Genomic DNA, 25,960 nt, shown 5'->3' on the forward strand with positions numbered 1-25,960 from the left:
GGATTTGGTAGTTTGCGCCAGTCAATGAGACAAAAAAACCTTGCTCCCAAGAGAGAATGTGTAAAATCTTGAATATTTGACACTGGTAGATGTCATGAATCATGCAGGGATTAAGGAACCTGTAGTGCCCGCATAGTCTTACAGAACCTTTTTTTCTTGGCTATTAATTTTATGGGTGATGACCAAGCAGTGTTCGAGGAACGGATGTTGCCTGCTTGCAACATCTCGTCTACTGTTGTCTACCTAGTGGCGCCGTGTCTTGCGGCAAATTAGTGGGCCTAGAGTCGTGTTGAAGCAGTGCGTTGGGCTATTCATAATAGCGCATGGAATGAAGTAATTTCTCATGCAAATGGTATCTACCGTGCTGTGTGCATAAATCGACTATCGAAACGTTGCCTGTGTTTTCTGTTGAGTCTGTGGATTGCTCAGAATTCCTTTGTTCATCTGATTGCACGAAAGTCTATGGAATTATTTGTTTGTGATATGTTAGATTGTATTTTGTTCAGATGTTACGTTATAAGTTGATTTCACATTATCAGGCAATCTGTGAATCGCTAATAAAGGAAAGAAATAGTTGAAAAAGTGGAGTGCAGTGCGCATTTATGGGAACGTCTACGTCTAGGAGAATGGACGATAGTGATTCGCGATCGAGGTCCGACGATAGTTCAGATCAAGACTCAGACTTAGCAACCATCTTGCAATATCTGATTAGGAGGTGTGTATTGTCTAGTAGATAAATATTAGGTAATGAATGTGGTGCAGAAATCAGTGGTGCGTTCATGATATTGTTCGTTAGATGGACATGTGTAATTATTTCATGAATGCGCAGTATGGTGGTGACATGTTTGGTGAAAACAATCTTTGCTTTGGGAGTGTAAGAAAAAAAGTTTTTAGCAAAAGCCTATCCAGTGTGGTTGTGTATTCGTTTCAAATTATTCGTGTAAAGTACAGAAACGCATTTACAGTTGTAAAAGGTAGGAATGCACAGCTGATCGTAACTCTTTCTAGATTTGAGTTGGACTCAAACGTGTTAAGTAGATATTCGAGTCAAGATTTCACATGTTCTTTTGGTAGTGTAAGTTGTAGTGTTTGACATAATGTAGATGGGAGGGAAACGTACTGGTCGAATTACTGTAATATGTATAGGGCGTAACATATGATATAAAGTTATGGTTGCAGTAAAATGTTGATTACACTGCTTGCTGTTTATGAATCTAATACTAGTGAAAAACGGGCTGTTAAGTGATCGACAACCTTTCTCAGTCGGACGTTATCACTTTAAAACTTAATGGGGCAGTTCTGTGGAAACCATGAAATTTATTTAGAAAAATAGTATCAGTTTTCTGATTTGGTGAGAACCACACAAATGTCCAGAAGTGTGTCTTGAAATACACATTCTAACATGTTGCCGATGATGTTTGCAGCCATTACTCAATAGAGCTTCAAATGTTTTGAAGAACTGAAGCTTTCCTACATGGTAATCCCTGGAAAGCCTAAGACTAAATCTTTCTGATGATGGCATCCGCCAGCGGGACTGTAGTACTGTTTTTCTGGCGAGGTGGAATGCAGAGGTAGAGACATCCTCCTTATTTATGTATGTCTTGGGCAGTTTAATGATTATACATTCATTTATTGTCTAGAATAACAGTATGGTATGCTTCGTAGGCACAGTAATTTAATATTGAATTCTTATTTTGGGATAAGAAGTTTCATTCATTCATTCATTCATTCATTATTGATTAAGCAGATGTATTTTGTATGCCTTAAAAAGTTTGATGTGTTGGTTCATGAGTTTTCCGCCAAGAGAACCAGGAAGACTTATCGTCTCATAGTTGTCATTAAGAAGCTACTGTATTCCAAATTGTACTATTCGGTCCTTCTTCTTCTTTTTTTTTTTTTTTTTTTTTTTTTTTTTTTTTTTTAAAAAAAACTGATTTGTGAGGATGATGTTCATAATTGTATCTGCAGCTGTGTGGGCCTGTAGTTTAACCTTTAGGCTACTTCTCTTGTATTGTACTGCTGCAAAACGTGGGGGGGGGGGGGGGGCAAGGAAAACTGCTTCACCTGACTGAAGTTTTACAAGCAGTCACAAAATCACTGTTTGTCATTCTGTGCTCTCTCCTACAGAGAGACACGGAGCCATGAAGCCATGAGAAACATGTGCCCAGCAGTTCTACCTTTCCATTTATCAAGAATGGATTATGTAGGGGCATTCCATATCAGTGGATCAGTTTTAGAGATGGCCCCAGCTTGACCAGTTTCAAATCTAATGAAATTTTTAAGTGCCATCACCAGTGTCGTGGGTGGTTATGTGCAGCTTCTCATAAATAGGGTTGCCAAATTTGCACCACTTCCACACATGCGAGAAAGCCAACTTCAGATAACTTTTCTGAAAGTTGCAAGCCCATGCTTTTTCATACCTATACAACATTTTGTGCTGAATAAGAATATATCAGTGATTAGATTTATTAAATACATGTGGTGACGGTTGTATTTCCTCAAAGATGGTGGGAAATTTGTTGTGTGCCTTGCCCACAGAGCAAGACAGTGCAGTGGTTAGCACGAATTGGACTCACATTCGAGAGAACAACTGTTCAAATCCCCAATCAGCCACCCTGATTTAGTTTGTCCGCAACTTACCTAAATCGGTTGAGATGGATGCTGCAGTGGTTTCTTTGAAAGGGCATGGCTGAATTCCTAATCCATTCTTTTTTACTCTGAACTTGTGGTCGGTCTCAAATGACCTTGTTGTCGGTGGGACTTTATAAGAATTAATCTTCCTTCCTTCCCCTTTGGAGAGCTCATCTTTAACCAGCCATAAATCATAATTTTATGGCCAGGTTCAACCAAGAATTTCTAATGTGGTACTCGGCCATGCTGTCCTCATGTGTTTTTTATACAATAGGCTATATACTTCTCCATCAAAATATATGCACATGCAAAATTTTTAGTATTTTTTGGAGGTCCATATCTTAATTGGATGTTCTTCAATCTTTTTTGTCATTCTGTATCTAGAAAGAAGCCATACTGTTTAATTTTAGAACCATGCCTGTGCTTATGGACGAAAAACATCACTCAAAGTTGTTAATTTTCATAAATAGTGTACATGGTGTAGTGTGACAGTATTGAGTAAGCAGAAGAAAATGGGTCTAGTTACATATAAATCAATTTTCAAACAATAAGCCGGAGTAAAACAAACGAAAATTCAGAAAGTTTGAATTTAAAATGTACTGTAACTGGAATAATTGTTTTTTCACTAAATAAAATGCCAATACTGTCTTGTTCAGTTCATGCGCCAGTATATTGCTTTCTATATGATGGTGCTGGTTGTGGTTGTGTGATTTTAGCTATGTGTTGCTATGGACTCCAGCAAGTATTTTTAATGGATGTGCTGTGGAAGGGACAGACAGGGCCATGGGCTGACTAAGGATCTTTTCGTTCTAATGAAACATCACATCAATTTTTCTCCCACAAAGCATTGTCGTACACACAAGCAACATACTGTGCACACAAACTACCTTGACACATGATGCAGTGGCTGATGGGAGTCACCATAAATGGGAAGTGCCTCAACAGTTGCTCCTACCAGGCATCGCACCAAATGTCAGCTTAGTTTGTGCAGCAGACACTATGTAAACCAGTGGGATTGGTGGCCTTTGGCGAACCATTGTTTCTGTTCAAATTGAATTTGTTCTGTAAAAGTTTCAAAAGTCAAGCAGATTAAAATGTGTCACTGTTTGGTGATGTAATGGCCTCTGCAAACTGTAATAGGGTGCCAGTCTTTCAGATTCAGTACAAGGTGATTTCACATGGCTGGTTCCAGAGAAATTTCAATCAACAGAGCTACCAAATTTCATGCAGACATAAATTGATAAATTTCTTCTGTTGGACAACAGATCCATCACTAAACTAATGAAAGTGCTTACAATTTAACCTATCACTGTCGTCAGATATTTGATCAGTCTCATTATGAATGCACAAACTGCAATGCTGTCATGACAAAGACTGTCACTATCAATACAGAAACTGCTATTCTGTAGTTTTTTGGCACAAAGGGATGTGATGTAGCATGGCTGTTCGCTCAATGAAACCCTTGAATGACATCTTGAAACCAAATTAATAGTTGTCAGCAAAATCCAAAATGATCTTTTTGCCATCTGCAGCAGTTTCATTTAGGAGCCTGAGATATGAACTTTGGTATTTTGAAATGATATGATGGCTTGTCAGACCATTAATTTTTAAAGCCAGTTCTGCTGTAGTTCCTTCTGTAGTTGCTTTACACATGTCTAGTGTGTATCTTTGAGTGTGAACCCACTATTTGTATTTTACCATTCCTTGTAGATCATATAGCCTATTTTGAAAACATCTACTGAATAAACTTCCAACTCAGGTTTTTCAGGACATTGTTCACAGCACCTCATCTTGCAGTCTTTTGATTCCAAACACCACACTGTTTTCTTTTAGTTCTTTGTTGTCATCATCCTTGATAGATGTCGCAGCTAACAGTGGCATGGCATTTGGATGTATTAAGCATACACAAATTGGGGGTGTACCAGCAGCACCAACAATTAATAAGACACAAGCCCGACCAGAGTTCACAAAATTTTGAGAAGCTCAATTCATTATCATATTGCTTACAATATGATGTGAACATTCCTTTCAAATTGCAAAGTAGGAAGTGTTTCTGCTTATGAACTGTTTCACCGTTCATTCTTTCCCTCTCCCCCGTCTCCCACCCTTTTACTCCTTTCAGTGTGACATAAATTTAAACATTAGGCTTGGCTGCTAGTCAGTTTGTTACCACAGCCAGCATTTCTGTTTTCACATTTGTTGGCTTTGCCAACTCACAACCTAAGCTAGATCTCAGGCTGTGCAACAGATAAGTGGTGGTGGTGGTGGTGGTGGTGGTGGAGGGGGGGGGGGGGGGCTAGGGGAGTCCAGTACCAGACTTCTAAGTATTCACTGTGTAGTAAGTGTTCACTGCATCCATATAATAAGTAGTCATTGATTTTTGCTCATTTTGAGGCTGTAGTTGCTTATGAACTAATTCTTGTCTACTTCTGGGACAAAGCATGCAAACTTTATTAAGGAACTGTGTCAACTTGCCAGTGTGAGAAATGTCAATTGGCTGTAAACCTTTCTCACAATTTCTTTTCCCCCTACTGGATTACAGCAGGTATTTTGGTGGAATTGAAATTTTGTCACCAGTGCGACATTGTGGTATTAACGAATTTGGTCATCTTGCGTATGGTCAATTCCAAATCTAAGTTTTAAAAGTTCTTTGTCCAATGATCTTTATTTCACAGGCTTAAGCCGACTTTTACCATAATAAAATGAAGGCATATGACTGTTAATGCCATCTCAACTGTGAAAAAATAAGAATCAGCCACCTCTTGACTTCTGGGACAGTTTAATAAAGGAAGCTATTGAAATAAAAATTACCACAAACACCCTGAATAGAGACAGTGGCTTGCAGCTCAGCACTGCGTGGGATCCAGCGATTGCGCGGTTGAAGAGGGCACATTGAACGCCGACTCAAAACATGACAATATTTGGCACTGTCACGGGCACCAGTGACGTCACAGCTGGCAGCTAGTGTGTATATAAGGGTGCACCAACAGCCCACTGGCAGTCATACAACTTGACAATGGTCAAGGCGTGCTTGGCCGAAAGCTCGTGTAGTTTTAAGCAATTGACGCGGTTGGAAACCTGAGAACTTTTTATTGGATGTTATCGCCGCGAGACTCTGCATTCTTACACTTCTTGGTTTAATTCACAAAATATATAAAACACAAATTATTTCAGTCACAAAGCTTTCTACAAACAAGCTAATCACAAGATCAAAACCAGATAGGAAATGACAGTTCACAGAAAGTATATATTTAATTAACAATGGTGTAAAAAGTATTGGCACTATTTCCAAAAATGTATTAAATAATGTTGCAAAAAAAAAAAAAATTCAGTAACAAATATACAAAACTTTTGGGGTTTCATTTCATGCATGAATAGGCATGAGTCTAAAATTTAACTGTATAGCTTTTAAAGCTGAAAGGATACTCTTCCTAGACATACAAAGATTGAAACAACATCATGGCAACATACTGAACAGAGTTTCCAATAATGTCTTAAATAAAGTTGTAAAAAAAATATTTTCAGGGATGAATTTATGAAAACTTTTCGGAGTAATTGCATGGATTATCATGTGTAATGACACAACTTCAGTTTTCATTGATTTTACTTTGTTTACTCATTTATGTTACATTCGACCATGCAGTCGGTGTATGAAAAGTAATAACTTTGAGTGATGTTTTTCATCCATAAGCATTAATTGAATTAAACTAAGATACTTTTGAAGCTGCCTCATGAACTACAGACATTGCTAAGGTGGGGTGGCTTGTATGCCTCAACAATTTGAGTAACTATACCTTGGGTGACACCACAGTGAGGGTTACCTGTGGAGAGGCCAAACATGTGGTTCCTGAAGAGGGACAGCAGTCTTTTTGCTAGTTGCAGGGGCAACAGTCGGGATGTTTGACTGATCTGGCTTTATAACCTCAGTCAGCATGGTCATGCTGTACTGGTACTGTGAGCTGCTGAAGGCAAGGTGACACTGCAGCAGTTAATTTCCCCGAGGCTTCACTGTATGATCAAATAACGATGGCATCCTCTTTGGTGAAATATTTTGAAGGTAAAATAGCCCCGCATTCAGATCTCCAGGTGAGGACTACTCAGGAGGATGTCATTATTAGGAAAAACGAAACTGGCATTTGACAGAGCGGAGTGTGGAATGTTAGACCCCGTAATTGGGTATGTAGGTTAGAAAATATACAAATAGTTGTGTTGAAGTTCATGTAGTGGGGATAGGTGAAGTTTGGTGGTAAGATGAACAGGATCTCTGGTCGGGTGAATAGTGTGTTATGAATACAAAATCAAATAGTGGTAATGCAGGGAAAATAATGAATTAAAAAAATAGGAATGCAGATAAGCTACTATGAGCGGCCTAATGAACGCATAATCTTAGCCAAGGTAGAAACAAAGCCATTACCCACCACAGTAGTAAAAGTTTATATGCTGAGTAGTTCCACAGATGATGATGATGAAATTGAAAGAATATATGATAAGAGAAATTACTGAGCTAGTTAAGGGAGGAAAAACTTAATTGTGATGGGTGACTGAGATTCAGTAGCAGGAAGAGAAGGAAAAATTGACCAAGTATGAGTAGGACTCACACTCTAAGGGTTCCATAAAAACGGTTCATCCATCCCAAGAACGGAGACGCTTGATAATTTTTGCCTATTGTTGATATTGATGCTGGCAAGATATCAGTGGACAGAATTTAGAGACTTTAGAGTGTGATTTAATTTTAAGTTTCAAGTTGGACAGTAAAATTTTTTTATGGTATAATCACAAATTAAGACTTTTTTCCCTCCTTGCCAAATTTCATGATTCTAGGCCAACGGAAAGTACCCTATAAGTTTTAATGATTGAGTTTGCAAGCATCAAAATATGTAACATAAATGACAGTATCTTTTGATTGCATTGACTTAGAAACACCAATTTTTTTACAGTGCTAAATGACCATAGAGATTAGAATGTGGCATAAATTTCAAATTGACGCCTCTCTCCATTCGTGAGAAAAAGGGTTTTTAACAGATTGACAGACAACAGAGTGATCCTATAAGGATTCTGTTTTTACTGACAAGAGGTATGGAACCCTAAAAATAGTAGGAGAATATGGACTGGAGGAAAAGGAATGAAACTTAACTTAATCATTGCCAATGATTGATTTAAGAACCATGAAAGGAGGTCGTTAACGTGGAAGGGACCTGGAGACACTTGGTTACATAATGGTACGGCAGAGATTCCAGAACCAAATTTTAAACTGTAGGACATTTCCTGTGGCAGATGTGGACTCTGATCGTAATTTATTGCTTGAGAACTGTACATTAAAACTTAGGAACTGACAAAAAGGTAGAAAATCAAGGAGATGGGAGCTCACAGAGGCAGAAGATAGAGGGTACAACTCTCTAAGAAATGAGATTTATGGGAAACATAAAATGACAGAGCAGGAGTACCTAGAGGACAAGTGCAAGTCTATAGAAGTGTGTACAACTAAGGGTTGAGATAGATATTGCCTGCAGGAAAATAAGAGACCTTTGCAGGAAAGAGAAGCAGCTGTATGAATATCAGTAGCTCAGATGGGAAACCAGTACTAACCAAAGAAGGGAAGGGTGAAAGGAATATATGGATGGGTTGTACAAGGGAAATGGAAAAAAAACTTGTAGAAGCCAACTTCAGGTAATATCAGTTTGTGTTCCAGAGAAATGTGGGAATATACAAAGCAATATTGACTGTATGACTTATCTTAGAAGATAGGTTAAGAAAAGGAAACCTAGGAAACATTATACATATAGCATTTACAGATTTGGTGACAGCTTTTGACAATGTTGATTATAATATGCTCTTTAAATTTCTGAAGGTAGCAGTGGTAAAATACACGGTACAAAAGATTATTTACAACTTGTGCAGAAACCAGACAGCAGTTAATAGAGTCAAAGGGCTGAGCAAGCTGTGAAGGAAAGCAAGAAGACATTTGGAAAGGGAAGGAAAGTTCAGGGAGAAAAAATTCAAGTTTACAGTTTGTCAGTGGCATTGTAATTCTGTCAGAGACTCAAAGGATTTGGAAGTGTAGTTGAACAGAATGGCCAGTGTCTTTAAAGAGTACGTAAGGTGAACATTAACAAAAGCAAAACAAGGGTAATGAAATGTAGTTGAATTAATTCAAGTAATTCTGAGGGAATCATGTTAGGAAATGAGACATAAAAAGTACTAGATGAGCTTTGCTATTTGGACAAAGTACGGAGGATATAAATCGTAAAATGGCAATGGCAATAAAGCATTTCTGAAGAAGAGAAATTTATCAACATTGAATATATATTTAAGTGTTAGGAAGTCTATTTTGAAGGCAATTGTCTGGAGTGTTGCCTTGTGTGGAAGTGAAACGTGGTCAGTAAGCAGCTCATACAAGATGAGAATAAATAGAAGATTTTGAAATGTGGTGCTACAGAAGAATTCTGAAGATTTGATGAGTAGATCACATAAATGAGGTGGCACTGAGTAGAATTGGGAAGAAGTGAAATTTGTGCATAACCACAGTAAAAGAAATGCTTGATTGATAAAACACATTCCAAGACATCAAGGAATCATGAACTGAGTGCTGGAGGGAAGTGTTCAAAGTTTTTTTTTTTTTTTGGGGGGGGGGGGGGGTTAAAATGCAGAGGGATGAGTACGATATGCAGATACATATTCAAATGGATGTGGGTTACAGTAGTTAGTTATTTGGAGATAAAGAGGCTTGCACGTGAGTAGTGTGGGGAGCTGCATCAACCAGTTTTCAAACTGCAGGCAACAGCAGCAATTTTTGAAGCTTAAAGAGTACTATTTATAGATATACCAAGATAAAAAAGTACCCAAAACTTGTTACCCAAAATGTTTTCATCAGTTTCTCAGTTGCAAATATTTTGATAGGGAAAGATTATGGCTGATTTAAAGGTGGGCTCTCAAACCCATTTTTGAAGTAGTACACTTGTCATCAGAAGTATTTAAAAATCTACTCAACTATATATTCTTATTCAGCACAAGAAGTTGTTTGGATCTACAAAAGCAGGTAAGAGTACCATTCATAAAAGTTTTCCATAGTTGGCACTTAAAAATGTGTGAGTGTGATGCAAACTTGGGACTACGAGAGGCTATAGAAATGGAACCAAAGCAGATATTGAGCTGAAACTTTGTAAATATCCATCCAAGACATTGTGAAAACTTCCTGTAAAATTTGTTTAGATTGGGAAGTGGCTGAGCTGTGATCTCTGGTCCAGTTCACATGGAATGACTCTTTAGAAAAATGAGCCATTGTTAGTAGCATGGAATTAATAGGGCAGTGGAAAGCATTCCACTGAAAGTAACTATTGATCCACAGGATGTGCTTCATAGGAAATAGATGTTAACTTCTTCCCTTGCAAACTGTTCTGAAGGTAAAGCACTGTCACTCATCTTATCTGAGTTTGGAGATTGCTTGAAAGCCAGGTGAATAAGATCAGTGTTCTAAGACTATGAATGTGAAATGTTAGAAGTTTGAATTTTGTTGGGAAATCTGTAGAGGGTGATGGTTGGCTTCATAGAAAAGATAATGATGAGCAGAAAAGGGACCATGATAGACTACTGGTCTGGCAATTATAGTATAATAATTGCAAAATACTGGGCAAAAGATGTAAAATTTATTCACACAGTTACGTTAAAAGATTCAGCTTTACTACAGAAAGGTGGCCTGAGGAATTGAACAACATACAGAGCTAATTCAATGTTGTGTGGATTGTGTAGTAGAGTTTGATTGAACTGAGGAAATTTCCATTGGGCCACTTCTCCTGCTTGCCTGAAGAGTATTTCCATAAAAATTCTTAAAATGAATGCATTCCATTATAATACGAATAATATTGTGTAGATCTAATATTAGAATCATACATGAAGGTGAACAGTTTTACTGTGTTGTGTTTACATACAAAGTACGAAGTCTGATAATCATTGGAGATTACAGAACTTTAGTAGGGGCGGAAAAGAAAGACAAATTAAGAGTGACTGTGGGGCTGGCGAGAAAGAAAGGATAAATCTCTGTAGAAGTGTATGGTAGTATTAAAGTGTATCCACGTATGAGTAATAATTTAGATCAATCCCTTATAAGGATAAACAACTGACAGAAAATACCTTGGGCAAACAAGTCAGGATGCTTCAGGTTGACACAAACAAAATTAAATAAATTCAATAAGAAGTATACTAACTGAAATGTTTCTAGCAGGAGACTTGCCAGCAGACTTTCAGAGGTAGGGGGTGGGAGGCAGGGTCATCATAACTTAACCCTACCCCCAAAAACATGCTTTTTTTGCTAAAAAAAATTTTAATAAACCAGTAAACCCAACTATACTTAATTAATATGTTAGGTAGTTAGTATTACACAAATTAAAAAGGGCCATCATATTTAGTGAAGGCAACTGTTCACTGCCAGAGTATTTTGTTTTGTTAATATTTTGTTTTAACTTTCCATGCAATATAAGAAACACCATTATATAACATTTACAGTTCTAAAAAAAACTTCAACTTTATGTGGAATCTTAATGACTGTAAACTACAGTTTACTGTAAAGACAGAAATTTGTACAGTGTGTTTGAAAAAGGTCTTCTTAGATTTCATGTGTCCTAGAATCTGTGCAAAGTGACATACGCAATTCAAATTTGGCTCCCCTGTGCTTGGCAGGTCTGTTTGACCTTGAGATGACACCAGTGCTGTTTTTTTCCCCCTGTTCCCTCAGTTCTCTCCAGGCGTGCAGTGCAGAGCAACTCGGCAAAAACGTGTACTCTGCAACAGGAAGCACAGTGTGTTATTTGACTTGTGAAAACTGACTCAGTTATAACAGTGCAAAGTAATTTTAGATGTCAGCATGGTGGTGAACAACCTGCAGCAAAAACTACCCGTCACTGGCTAAAATCTTTTGTGGAAACCAGTAGTGTTTTAAAAGCAAAATCACCAGGTAGACCGAGAACTATTGAAGATGTTGTTGAACAGATCTGCATTTCACGTGTTCGGATCCTGAACTAGTCATTGGCCAGATGTAGTCTACAATTAGGAGTGCCTAAAGGTACTTTGTACGATGTGCAATAAAGACTTAAGTTGGATGCCTACAAATTGCAACTGTTACATGAAATGGAACCTACTGATAAAATTGAAAGGTATGAGTTTGCTGTTGACTTTCTGCACAGAATTAATGATGTCAGTTTTTTTTAAAAAAGATTCTCTTTTCTGATGAGGCTACATTTCATGTCAGTGGAACAGTTTATCGCCATAACTGCAGAATTTGGGGGGCAGAGTATCCACATATAGTTATTAAGCATCAACATGACTCTCCCAAAGTTAATGTCTGGTGCAGTTTGATGGAAGATCGTGTTATTGGTCCTTTTATTTTTGTAGAAATGAACAATAAACGAGGCCTTTTACTGTGACATGTTGACGTAGTACGTCTTTCCCCAAATTGATGATATTGAGGCGGAAAAGGGGCTTGTGTTTTTCCAACAAGATGGCGCCCCACCTCATTACAGTAGTTACATGGTTAACCATGTGTGTGTGACTCATGACACTCACTTTCCAGGAAGGAGGATAGGCAGGGCTGGCCCAATACGTTGGCCACCATGAAGCACAGACTTAACCCCACTGGATTTTTTTTTTCTTTTGGGGCCACATAAAAAATGTTGTGTACAGTGAAAAGATCAGACACATCAATCATTTATGGGAAAGAATTGTCGTGGCTGTTGGGACAGTTACAAGTAAAATGTTGGTGAATACGTGGCGAGAAGTGGAATATTGTCTTGATATGTGCAGGGCAACAAATGGATCCCATGTTGACATCTGCTTAAAAAAAAAAAATTGAAGGAATTCTCTTTCATGATATGTACTCATTGATATAATTTTATGTTAATTTCCCATTAAATTTTTACTTAAAACTAGGGAGTTCTTTTTCAAACATCTTGTGTATCTCCATTAATTTCTCATGTCCTTTCTATCCTAAAATCTTTCTTAATTTTGAACAAATGACCTTTAGGTGGAGGAGATTCTCTCAAGGGATATAGTGCTGGCACGGCAATAAATGAACGGTAATAAAGTAGTTGAGGAATGGGTTAGTGTTTTGAGTAAGCTACTCAAAGAAATTTAAATTGATTTACATAACTGTCAATAAAAAAACTCAATGAAACAACTAAAACTAAAAACCAGAGGATCACTTTTTTTCAGCACCAAGGTTTCCCTCAACCTGGTGGTGGTGCTGGGGGGGGGGGGGGGGGGCAGCAGTAATGATCATTTGGCTTTTGAGAAAGTAAATTTAAGAGAGCTTGTTCCATTTAAAGTGTAAACAAATGACATACTCCAAAATTACAGCAAAATCAGTTCTTCATTCTCTCTTTCTTCTCCTCGCATCCCACCATGGCCTTCCCCTCTCCGACATTGCTAGCTGTAAGTCTCAGTCTAGGTATTATTCCTGATCTGCAGATAACTGCCAATAAAAAACAACCATAATGTGCATGATGGTTACAGATGATATCCAGGTGTGATTGATACTACAGCCAGAACATGTTAAGAGTGTTTATAGCTGGCCAGTGTGGCTGAGCGGTTCTAGGCGCTCCAGTCTGGAACCGCGCGACCGCTACGGTCGCAGGTTCGAATCCTGCCTCGGGCATGGATGTGTGTGGTGTCCTTAGGTTAGTTAGGTTTAAGTAGTTCCAAGTTCTAGGGGACTGATGACCTCTGAAGTTAAGACCCATAGTGCTCAGAGCCATTTGAACCATTTTTTTAGTGTTTATACTGAGCACTACTTTTTCCCTGTGGTATCTGCCGCAGATTTGGCATAGAATCTGATAGGAATTCTTTTGTGTCCTGGAGCATTGTTCAGTTTTAACAATTTCAGCGGTTTCAGCACCACTAACAATAATATCTATAGCACTCATCTTTGCGGTGATGGGAGAATTAGATTGGGGCAGCACCCCTGGATTTTCAAAATTTTGTTGAAACATTTCAAAAAGGATTCAGCATTTCTGCTTTTGCTTTGCTACCATCAGTTTCAGTCTCTGTCCATTAACTAACTTTGGAACCACTAATGGCCTTTACATGTCACCAAAATTTCTTTGGATTGTGGCAGAGATCCTTTGATGATAATCTGCTGTGGCAATTGTTGAAGGGTTCTCGCATTGCGCTGTTGACAGCCATATGTTTCTCAATCAGTAACTCCCTGTCTCTAGTCGTATGTTGTGTTTTACACCTGTAACGCAGCAGTCTGTTTCTTTCTAAGATTTTTGGACAACGTGGTTGTGGAGAGAAGCAGCGATTAGTATGATTAATCAATAATTCAAAAACAGTCTTAATTGCATTTATTATTATTATACCGCCAACCGGTTTCAACCCGACGTAGGAGTCATCTTCTGCCGTTATGTAGACAGGAGTGACACCACCAGCAGTTGCCCAATGGTGTAAACACCCAGAAGATGACTCCTACGTCGGGTTGAAACCGGTTGGCGGTATAACAATAATAATAATAATAATAATAAATGCAATTAAGACTGTTTTTGAATTATTGTTTCTTTCTAAGATTCTTTACAGTGACACTGTATCATGGGTGGTCCTCTGTTCTGTTAGGTACACCTTCTGGCATAAAACCTGGTTGCTGCAGAGTCTAAATCCAGGCAGCTCACGAGATGGGACAAGTAACATGACCACACTGATAATACTCAAAGTCCAGTTGTGTACACAAGCTGGCAACACTGTTGACTGTGGCAGTTCCTGAAGGAAATTTTCTTCTGTCCCAGCTGTTATGCTTTGTCTATGCCTGTGGTCTAATGATAAACTGCGCGTTATCTGAAGACAGTGTCTCGCAGTCGAAACCCCACATAGCTTAAATTTTTATGGAGCCTTTCATCAGAATAAAAGTCTTGAGTTTAATGATAACACACCCACAATGTGTTTCACACTCTGACACTCTGATAATAACAGTTCTGCCCAATTTCTTGGCAAATCGTCTGCCTTCGAATGTCGCGTATGCCACAGCTCAGCGGGTCCCATTTGCTGGCTATCGGCAGTGGCTGCAGTGGAGGCACTGTGCTCCCTCACTCTTTGTCGCAAACTTCAGCTACTGATTATTGCGTTGGAGAGTATAAAATGCTTTATTGTTATTGAGTGAGTTTCACAAAAAGTCTAAGATTCGCATTTCATGCTTGACAGCAACAGAGGCAAATGACTCATTTTAGAATGAAGATTATTGTATGAAACTAGATATGCAAGACATCAGTATGGCTTAAAATTATTATAGTTTGTATCCAATAAGAATACCTCATTAAATTGTTTAATGTTGTTATTAATGCTATATTTCATTTCTTTTGCTTTCAAAAGCAGTTCTTTAATGCAGTTTTTTCATCAGGGATTCATATGTTTTTGTCATGCGACAGTGATTAACTGTGGTGTAACTTGTTTCTGTATCATTATTTGTTTTCTTATGGCAAATGTATTTGATAAACTGTGTGAATACCTTGGAGTGAGAAGTCTGTAGCAACAAAGGCACAGTGCACATTCTGAGGTCCACATATGCATTCATGGAGAAATTAATACTGATTTAAGGTATTCAATTACATTTAAAGCAGCAAAATTGCCCATTTTTGAAGCTACCCAGAGTGGAAAGAAGTTGCTAATGCTAGTGTTGGCTAGTGTCTACAGCGGAGCCTAATTGCTATTACACAGATTTAGCACAGAGGAACTATATGCACTTCTAAACTATTCCCCTGGCATATGGGGTCTACATGACGAACAAAACTTAAATTCATATTGTTGACTGTAGAGTTGAAGCTCTTGAGAGATGTGTGCAGTGAAGAAGCTTGGTATCCACAAAGCAGACATCGATGACCAATAACACAGCTTACAAGTTGAGCTTGTGAGAAGACTTAATGTGCTAAGAGTTTATTACAGAATTTCCTCTGGCAATTTGCAACGCCATCAAATAGAACAGAAAACAAGGACCTAGAGTCACTGCACTGTGATTAGAACTGACAACTCACACTATCCTTACATGCCAAGACATGTGCAGAACCACTGAGCTAACGAGATGCTTCTGGGAGCAAGTCACTCACATTACAAAATTGGTCGTTGAGCTTCATAACCAAATGTTAAAGATAAGAACAGCATTCATGCAGTCCAAAAATTAAATTTTCTGTTTCAGTATCTCATCTTACATGAGGATTATGTTGCTTAGGTCATCAAAGTGGCAAGATATAGCCAAATGAATTTAGCAGGACGATTCAAGACCACATGCAGAAATAAATGAACTATCACAGGTTTGTCAAGTATTTGGAAAAATGTCGCCAGTTCTTAGCTGTGCTAGGAATGGCTATTTAGTCAAATGCTTCTCGTGCTCGCCTTATGAGGGCTCTCAGAGGGAGAGACACGAACTCGTTTGGTTTTTATGGAACGTTATCTCCAGATACATTGTATTGTCACCTTTCAGACAATTCAGTTATATTGAATCTAGAATTCCTCATATTTGAATCTATTCTATGATGCCATTGTTACATAATTTCAGTGCATGAACAGAAAAACTAGTGATATTAGTTTCCATGCAGCATATGGCTTGTGAGATATTGAGGTATATGATTTTCCATCACTATTATGATTTCCCCAACATGCAAACAAATAAAATAATTCACTGGTTTGTGTGCAGTCTTGTGCCATATACAAATAGAATTTCATGACTACCATGAGAATACAGAAGTATGTTGGTGGGGGTAGAAGCAGGAAGAAATGCAGTTAATTATTTAATGCCACACAGTTACCAATTCATTGGAATATTCAGAAGAGAAGAAACTGAAAATTGTGTTCATTAACACACACACACACACACACACACACACACACACACAACTGTAAATGTTCGAAATTTGCAATTCTGTGCATCCATGTGCATCATTGAGCTCTACACATGTAATGCATACTAACTAGCGTGCTCATTGTTATCATCATTTTCTCCTCTTGTTTGGTCCCTAAATGATGAAAAGAAACCAAATCCATGTCACTAGTGGTTCCTGTGAATCTTTCAGTGGTTCTTTTGTTTTTTGCTTGGCATTCGCAAAGCAGGCCACTGTGCTTGCAGACATGAGGTATTGGATCAAGGTTACCAGAAGACTTATGAATTGTAGTCGAAATCAAAAGTCACAAGTGAAACAAGCATGTGATTACCCATAATTTCCATGTGAGTTTGTGCGCCTGTATCAATAAAAGGAAAAATAAACTCTGATTTGTGCATTGGCATAACTCAAACACCAGCAGCAGAACAGAATTCTCAGACAGTCTTCCATTTACAGTTGTTAACTCTATAACCAGCAGCTGAGCCAGTGGCAAACCATTGTCATGGTAACAAATTTGTAGCTACCTATAGCAGTGCCAGAGTCCATACTACATATTTGATTGCTGATTAATACACATGGTGCCCATAAAGTAAGTATCCATTTTCATTTTCCAGATGCGCTACAACAAAATAAACATATGTAAAGGGAGTAGCTAATACTGTTCAACATGTGTAGCTAATACTGTTCAACATGTCCACCTTCATTGCCAACACACTGTTCCCATCACCTTGTGGTTGCATGGAACACTCGCAGTAACATTTGAGGGGTTAATAGCAAGCATGCCTCTCATATTCACCCTTTTCAGTTCATTCAAATGTGGCACCCTGGAAGCATAAATTCGGCACTTGATGAAACCCCACGCAAAAAAGTCCAGGGGAGTGAGGTCGGGGAAGCGAGCAGTCCACATGTGACCTGCAGCTCTTTCTATCCACCTCTTAGGAAAGGCGTTGTTCAGGTACTCCCGGACAATTTTTGCATAGAGGGGTGGTGCCCCATCTTTTTGATACATGTCGGAGGCAAAGATAACCATCCTGTTGCAAGTGTGTATCCAAGAACAACTACAGCATGTCCAGGTAGGTTGTTCCGGTAATTGTCTTTTCAGCAAACATAAATGGCCCATAGATCCTATCTTTTGTGAGGCCATGGTAGACTGTAGAGACTTTGGTAGAGTCCCTTTCCCACTCGGTGAATTCAAGTGGTTGCTCTTCTGTCCAGATTTGGCAATTGTGTTTGTTGACACCGCTGCAGACATGAGATGTCGCCTCGTCGCTGAACATAACCTGATTCATCAGGTCCTCCTCAGCCACAACCTCCAACAGATCGTGACACATGGCTGCTCATGCTGCATGGTCTTCATCCTGTAGCTGGTGAAGCACCTGGGTATGATATGCCTTCTTTTTAAGGGTGTACTGAAGCACTTTCCACACTGTGGATTTTGGTATGGATAGTTCACGACTCAGACAGTGGATAGATGCTGTTGGACTTCTTTCGATAGCTTTCCTCATATGCTGTACAGATTTTGGGCTGACCGGTGGTCGCCTACCATGTGTCTCATCAGCTACAGATTCTGTACTCTGGAATTTGTTGACGAACTTCCGAATGGTAAGTCTTGTAGGGGCATGCTTCCGATACTTTCTATCAAACAGCCTCTGAACCTCAGCATTGGTTTCGCCATGTAAACAATGTTCCAGAATTGTGATTCTTTCGGCAATTGTTAACATTGTGATGTCTCTTCAAGGTATCTGTAACAGAAATAATCCACATTTACATTTTCCATAAAATGGATACTCTATGGACACCCTGTACTGCAACCCGAATTTATCTATCTTTGCAGTGTTAAATCAACAGAAATTGTTGCTGAGTTTGACCTGCGTCACTGGCCTCCCATTGTCATCTTAACTTATTGAGCTTTGCCTATTGGCCTGGAAATTAAATGCCGAGGTCAAAAGTGGATATTCTGTGTTGTGAAACACCCAACATTCTGTTCTTCCGGAGTCACTGGTCACATCCATCGGTACCAAATATGGACATGAAGCTCTTACGAGTGAATAATTAACAATAATAATTTTAACAGTAACAAACTAATATTGAATGAACAGCAAAGGACCTGGAAGAGCAGCTGAACGGAATGGACAGTGTCTTTAAAGGAGGATATAGGATGAACATCAACAAAAGCAAAACAAGGATAATGGAATGTAGTCAAATTAAATTGGGTGATGCTGAGGGAATTAGATTAGGAAATGAGACACTTAAAGTAGTAAATGAGTTTTGCTATTTGGGAAATAAAATAACAGGCGACTGTCGAAGTAGAGAGGATATAAAGTGTACACTGGCTTCTAATGTCTTTTGGACGACACGAGACAGTGTGGTATTGAGTTGCAAGGTTCACATGTTGCTCAGATCAGTTAACTTGCACGTTGTGTGTAGCCGATCCTCTTCTCTGGGTAATCAGCTACGTCGATCTCCCCAAAAGCTTCTTCTCCAAAGACTATAGCTGGTTAAAGGAATTTATTAAACTACTCTCTATCCTTGAAACAATTTGGGTACTCATAGAATACTTTTCAGTTCAATCACTTTATATTTTCAAGTTCCACAGACAACAATTTCTGCAAGCTAACTTAGTCCTTAAACATTAGACTCATTTACACATATTCAAATATCGTTCACAGCCAAGACACGAAGTAATTCAAAAGTCTCTAGTCTCAAGCGAGTCCAATATATGAATGTACATAGAAATTTATATTCAATTTACAATCAACACAGACACTAAACAGTACAGAATACTACATAAACTTTTCTTGTTCTTCTCTACCTGTACATGGAAACTCTGTGGACCGTAAAGCAGGTACTTGTCTGCCGCCGCGTCCATCTTTTCCCCCTAACTGTTTTTTGACCTGCACATAAAAATAGGCGATGTGCAGTAGGGCGTACTCCTTTCTCCCACTCACCTCTAAAATATCGGGTGTTCAAAACAGTGGAAGGCTGAGTGGTTCTAGAATTTACTCCGAAATTCTCGAAGCAGTGCGTGTTCCCCCCCCCTTAAATCGAACACAATATTTTATACAATCATTATGTAAATTTATATCCCATACTGATCTAACAGTATACATACCAACATAGATCTTTATACTCATTTCGAATAAACTCTAGATAATATTTCATTTATTCTACTCTCACTCTATTTGGACATCAAACTGGAATATTCAATGGTGACCTGGTAAGCTTTCCTAATATTTAGGATTTGTTAGGACTGTCTCAATTTCCAATCGCAAACTCCATGTGTTCATGACACTTGAGTACTTTATTCTTATTCTAATTCTTTGTTCTGTTCCTTTAGTATGCAGTGGTCTTATTATTTATAAACTTTTTGTTGTCTGGTGGAACTCTGGGTAAAATAAAAGTGTTCCTATTGACACTCATAAAACATAATAATGCTAGTGAAGTATAGAATTCAAACTTGCCAGAATAATTTCTACAAAATTTTTGTGGCTTTTGTCACAATACTGCTCTTTCCCCTCTAGAAACAGTACCTATACCTCACATATGGGTTGATCCTATGAGTACCCTTTCTCCTTCCGTTTTGGTAGGTACGCCCCATTTTTAATTCCTATTTTCCTATGGTTCAGGTCAATCCCCTTCTTGGTGCCCCTGCTGCACAGTATAGGTCAGCCTTTCTTAGGTCTGCCTATCTACTCTTTTCATCCAATACATGCTGAGTGCGCTTCTCCTTATCCTTCTTGAGTAGGCCTCACGGTTCATTGCCCTAGTAACACACCTTTGTGTACACTATAATTAAATATTATGTGGTAAAATTAAAATCTACTTCACACTTTACACTCGCTTTTTCATACTTCTCTTTTATACCCTAGAGTCCTCCATTACTCATCCACTTCTACGTTTTCAGTATCTACTCCATACCCACGTACAGTATTCAATATACGATACTCTTACTTGGGTTGTAAGAGTCCCACTATCCTACAAGTCATTAGAATATTTGTTAGACTGACCTCTCTGGCTTATGTTCTTTTTCCTTATTCACGCTTCCTACTTTGGTATACTAGATGTAAAATTTTCATAGTTTTTATGTCCTAATGTACTTATGTGATATAGAATCGTCATTGTTCTTATACATATACATATTAATAAATAGCTACATTATAGTTTTTCCAAGTAACTAGGCGATGTATTTCCTCTACATACATATTAATAAATATCTACATTATAGTTTTTCCAAGTAACTAGGTGATGTAGAACTGTCACAATAATCAACCATAAGTGCAATTTCTCTGTGTATATTCTTTCCCCCTAAACACTTGATGATTCTCACAGCCTTTTAATCTGTACTTTAATTAAACGAAACTTCCTGGCAGATTAAAACTGTGTGCCGGACCGAGACTCGAACTCGGGACCTTTGCCTTTCGCGGGCAAGTGCTCTACCAACTGAGCTACCCAAGCACGACTCTCACCCCGTCCTGACAGATTTACTTCTGCCAGTACCTCGTCTCCTACGTTCCAAACTTTACAGAAGCTCTCCTGCGAACCTTGCAGAACTAGCACTCCTGAAAGAAAGGATATTGCGGAGACACGGCTTAACTGATGATGGTCGAAGTAGAGAGGATATAAAATGTAGACTGGCAATGGCAAGGAAAGCATTTCTGAAGAAGAAAAATTTGTTAACATCGAGTATAGAATTAAGTGTCAGGATGTCTTTTCTGAAAGTATTCGCATGGAGTGTAGCCATGTGTCCAAAACGCCAAGAAACAGTAAGATATTACGCAAGCGGACTGTATCTACATCCAGTCTAGTCATACAAAACTAGAATATCATTAATACCACCAAAACTTAGAGATATTATGGATACTAGACTAATACATTGTATTATGGGTCATAGATTAATACATCAATGATATGGAGTAATAAAATGCAGGTTTGTATCACTGACAGCTGCTTCGAATCTGTTCAGAAACATTCTCTTGTTTTGTTGGTGATCTAACATTGTATTCACGAAGTAGTTGATTGGTTGCTCCTGTGAGATTGCCAGGAGACATATGACATAGGGGGCTAAGATTCATCAGTTATTTAACAGCTCAATTAAAGTAGCAGTGACATATGTGACAGGATACAGCAAAATTAGAACTGATTTCGAAAGCAGCTATCCTTTTAGAAAGTGAACGCTTTACAACTATGCAGATGAGGCATTACTGCAGTAAACTCAATCTCATTGCAATAATCATAGCATAGGAAGGTAGCTTGCAACATGAAAGATCAGCATAAATCTATATGTGCATGTACATCTACATCTACATCTATACTCTGCATGGCAGAGGGTATGTCCCATTGTACCAATTATTAGGGTTTCTTCCCATTCCATTCTTGTATGAAGCATGGGATAAATTGTTGTTTGAGTGCCTCTGCGCATGTTGTAATTATTCTAATCTTGTCCTCACAATCTCTATGTAGGGGCTTTTATTATGTTCCTAGAGTCATCATTTAAAGCCAATTCTTGAAGCTTTGTTAGTGGACTTTCTTGGGATAGTTAAGTCTGTCTTCAAGAGTCTGCCAGTTCACTTCCTTCAACATCTCAGTGACACACTCCCACGGGTCAAACAAGCCCATGACCATTCATCCTGCCCTTCTCTGTATATCTTCAATATCCCTTTTAGTCCTATTTGGTATAGGTTCCACACACTTGGAGAAATGGTCTGGAGCTGGTCACACAAGTCATTTGTAAGCAATCTCCCTTGTAGACTAGATGCACTTCCCCAGTATTCTGCCAATAGACCGAAGTATGCCATCCACATTACCCATGACTGAACTTACGCGATCTTTCCGTTTCATATCCCTGAAGAGTGCTACGCCGAGGTATTTGTATGAGTTGACCAATTTCAACAGTGACTAATTGATGTTATAGTCATTTTCATTTTGTGAAGTGTACAGTTTTAATTTTTTTTTTACATTTAAGGCAAGTTACCAATCTTTGCACCACTTTGAAATTTTACAAGATGTGACTGAATATTTATGCAGCTTCTTTCAGATAATACTTCATTATAGACAACTGTATCTTCTGCAAAAAGTCTGAGGTTATTGTTAATATTGTCTGCTAGGCCATTAATATACAACACGAACACCAAGTGCCCAAACACACTTCCTTGGGGCACACCCAAAGTTACTTTGCATCTGATGATGATTCTCCATCGAGGATAACATTCTGCATCCTCCATACCAGAAAGTTCTCAGTCCAGTCAAAATTTCACTTGCTACCCCATTTGATAGAACTTTTGACAATAGATGTAGATGTGGTAATGAATCAAATGCCTTCCATAAATCAAGATATATTACATCTACCTGACTGTCTTGATCCAAAGCTTTCAGTGTATCCTGTGAGAAAAGTGAGAGTTGGGTTTCACATGACCAGTGTTTTTGGAGTCTTTGCTGGTTGGCACTGAGGAGGTCATTCTGTTCAAGATACTTCATTATGTTTGAGCTCAGAATACGTTCTAAAACTCTACAACAAATCTATGTCAAGGGTATTAGATGGTAATTTTGTGGATCACTTCTACTACCCGTCTTGTAACTGGATGTGACCTGTGCTTTCTTCCACGTACTGGGCATGGTTTTTTGTGTGAAAGATCAATGATTGAACATAGTTAAGAGGGTTCAATCCCAAATTCAGTATGGAATCTGATAGAGATTCCATCTTGCCGTGGAGCTTTGTTCAATTTGAATGATTTCAGCTGTTTCTCAACAGCATTGACACTAATACTTATTTCACTCATCTATTCAGTGGTACGAGGATTAAATTGGAGCAATACTTGTAGGTTTTCCCTTGTAAAATTGGATTTGAAAAACAGTTATGCATTCCCTTCGTGGTAAGGGGAAAATCTTCCTCCATTGCTCTCAAAGCACCTACTTCGGGAGCAAGCCCCCCCACCCCCCCTCCCCAAATGCAGTGGACATCGGTCCCCTCCTTCCTGCCGGAGAAGCAACAGCTTCCTCCGGCTCTTCTCATGCAGAGGGGATCCCTTGGGGCCCTCTTTTCCAAGGTCTTCACTAATGCGACGGCGGACACTTGCCAGTGGCTCATGGAGCCAAAAGTTGCTGGACAAAGAGCTTCACGGTCTTCCTCCATGCCTGAAGCTGCTTCAGAGAAATCTTCCCAGCAATCCCCTGAAGAGAACTGAGAGAGCAAGTGAACTAAGAAGTAGTCTGCTAAGAAACAGGCCCCAACACCACCACTCCCTATCAGTTCTGCATCTGAGGACGCAGTGGAGATCTTAGTGTCCCCTGCGGACCTGTATCTCACTAATGCCTCATCCACCATAGAAATGGCTACAAATACTCGATTGGCGGCGGCAGGTGACCCTGAGGCATAACCTGCCTCCTTGCGCACTTCATGCCTTCCCAGCCTCATGATAATGCCATCCTCCAGTGGAATTGCAGCGGTTTTTTCCACCAACTTGCTGAGCTATGGCAACTGTAAAGCTTTAAACCTGCCTTCTGCATTGCGCTCAAGGAAACCTGGTTCCCGGCAATGGAGCTGTAGCAATTATAATAGTGTGTCAGGTGGAGTTTGCGTCTGTGTCCTGGACTCAGTATGCAGTGAACCTGTGCCCCTTCAAACCCCTTAGGAAGCTGTGGCTGTCAGGCTAAGGACAAGGCAGGAAATAACTGTCTGCAATGTATATCTTCCTCCAGATGGTGAAGTACCCCTGAACACATTGGCTGCACTGATTGAACTACTCTCTAAACCTTTCCTACTTTTGGGAGATTTTAATGCTCATAGCCCCATGTGGGGTGGCACAGTTCTTACTGGCAGAGGCAGAGATGTCGAAAATTTACTGTCACAACTCGACCTCTGCCTCTAAAATACTGGGGCCGCCACACAGTTCAGTGTGGGACATGGCACATATTCGGCCATTGATCTCTCGGTTTGCAGTCCTGGCCTTCTCCCATCTATCTACTGGAGAGCACATGAGGACCTGTGTGGTAGTGACCACTTCGCCATCTTCCTGTCACTGCCTGGCATCAGGCTCATGGACGCCTGCCCATATGGGCTTTAAACAAGGTGGACTGGGAAACTTGCACCTCTACTGTCACCATTGAATCTCCCCCACACGGTAACATTGATGTGGTGGTTGAGCAGGTGACTATAAAGATTGTTTCTGTGGTGGAAAACACAATTCCTCGTTATTTAGGGTGCCCCCGGTGAAAGGCTGTCCCCTGGTGGTCGCCGGAAGTCACTGAGGCAATTAAGGAGCGTTGGCAAGCTCTACAGCGGCATAAGTGGCACCCTTCCCTTGGAGCACCTCATAGCCTTTAAACGGCTCCATGCCCACATTCGCCAGCATATCAAAAGGCGGAAACAGGATTGTTGGGAGAGGTACGTGTCGACCATTAGGTGCCATACGTCAACTTCCTAAGTATGGGCAAAGATCAAATGAGTTTTTGGGTACCAGACCCCGACAGGTGTTCTGGTATTAACATAAATGGCATGTTATCTACTGATGCAAATGCCATTGCCAAGCACTTTGCTGAGCACTATTCTCACACCTCTGTGTTAGAGAATTAGCCCACAGTCTTTCGCACTCTCAAACAGCGGATGGAAGACACCACAGTGAACCCTATAACACCCATTTACAGAGTGGGAGCTCCTCAGTGCCCTTGCACATTGCCCCAACACAGTTCCTGGGCCCAATCGGATCCACAGTCAGATGATTAAACATCACTCATCTGACTACAAGTAACATCTCCTCGTGATCTTCAACCGGATCTGGTGTGATGGCGTCTTTCCATCGCACTGGCAGGAGAGCCCCATCATACCAGTGCTCAAACCTGGCAAAAACCCACTTGATGTGCATAGCTATCAGCTCATCAGCATCGCTAACATTCTTTGTAAGCTGCTGTAATGTATGATATGTTGGTGGTTGGGTTGGATCCTGGAGTCATGTGGCCTCCGTGCTAGGGTGACTTCCGCCTGGGTCGCTCTACCGCTGATAATCTTGTGTCCCTCGAGTCTGCCATCCGAACAGCCTTTTACAGATGCCAACACCCTGTTGCCGTCTTTTTTGATTTACGAAAAGTGTATGACACCACTTGGCAACATCATATCCTTGACACATTGTACGAGTGGGGTACCCGAGGCACCCTTCAGATTTTTATCCAGAATTTCCTGTTGCTTCCTACTTTCCATGTCCAAGTTGGTGCCTCCCATCGTTCCCCCCATATCCAGGAGAAGGGGGTCCCACAGGTCCCTGTATTGAGTATGTGTCTATTTATAGTGGCCATTAACGATCTAGCAGCAGCTGTAGGGCCGTCCATCTCATCCTCTCTGTATGCAGAAGACTCTGCATTTTGTACTGCTCCACCAGTAGTGGCGTTGCTGAGTGACACCTACAGGGAGCCATCCACGAGGTGCAGTCATGGGCTCTAGCCCACAGTTTCCAGTTTTTGGCTGCAAAGTCATGTGTTATGCACTTCTATCG

General features: G+C 39.7%; 1 protein-coding gene across 5 annotated transcripts in view; it reads left to right on the forward strand.

Moving 5' to 3' along the window:
- The first annotated feature begins 451 nt into the window (after positions 1–451).
- Positions 452–25,960, forward strand: part of LOC124711645 (DDB1- and CUL4-associated factor 11) — a 129,674-nt gene continuing 104,165 nt past the window's right edge. For 2 of the 5 annotated variants that reach the window (XM_047241849.1, XM_047241865.1), the window contains exons 1-2: positions 452–715; positions 1,425–1,571. In XM_047241849.1, coding sequence (XP_047097805.1) covers positions 1,513–1,571 — 59 coding nt within the window. In that variant the 5' untranslated portion in view covers positions 452–715; positions 1,425–1,512. Of the gene's footprint in view, positions 716–804; positions 975–1,424; positions 1,572–25,960 lie in introns of those variants that run through there. The other 3 variants (XM_047241834.1, XM_047241842.1, XM_047241858.1) reach the window with 2 other exon arrangements.

Source organism: Schistocerca piceifrons, chromosome 1 (assembly GCF_021461385.2).
Source record: "Schistocerca piceifrons isolate TAMUIC-IGC-003096 chromosome 1, iqSchPice1.1, whole genome shotgun sequence".
Taxonomy (NCBI): domain Eukaryota; kingdom Metazoa; phylum Arthropoda; class Insecta; order Orthoptera; family Acrididae; genus Schistocerca; species Schistocerca piceifrons.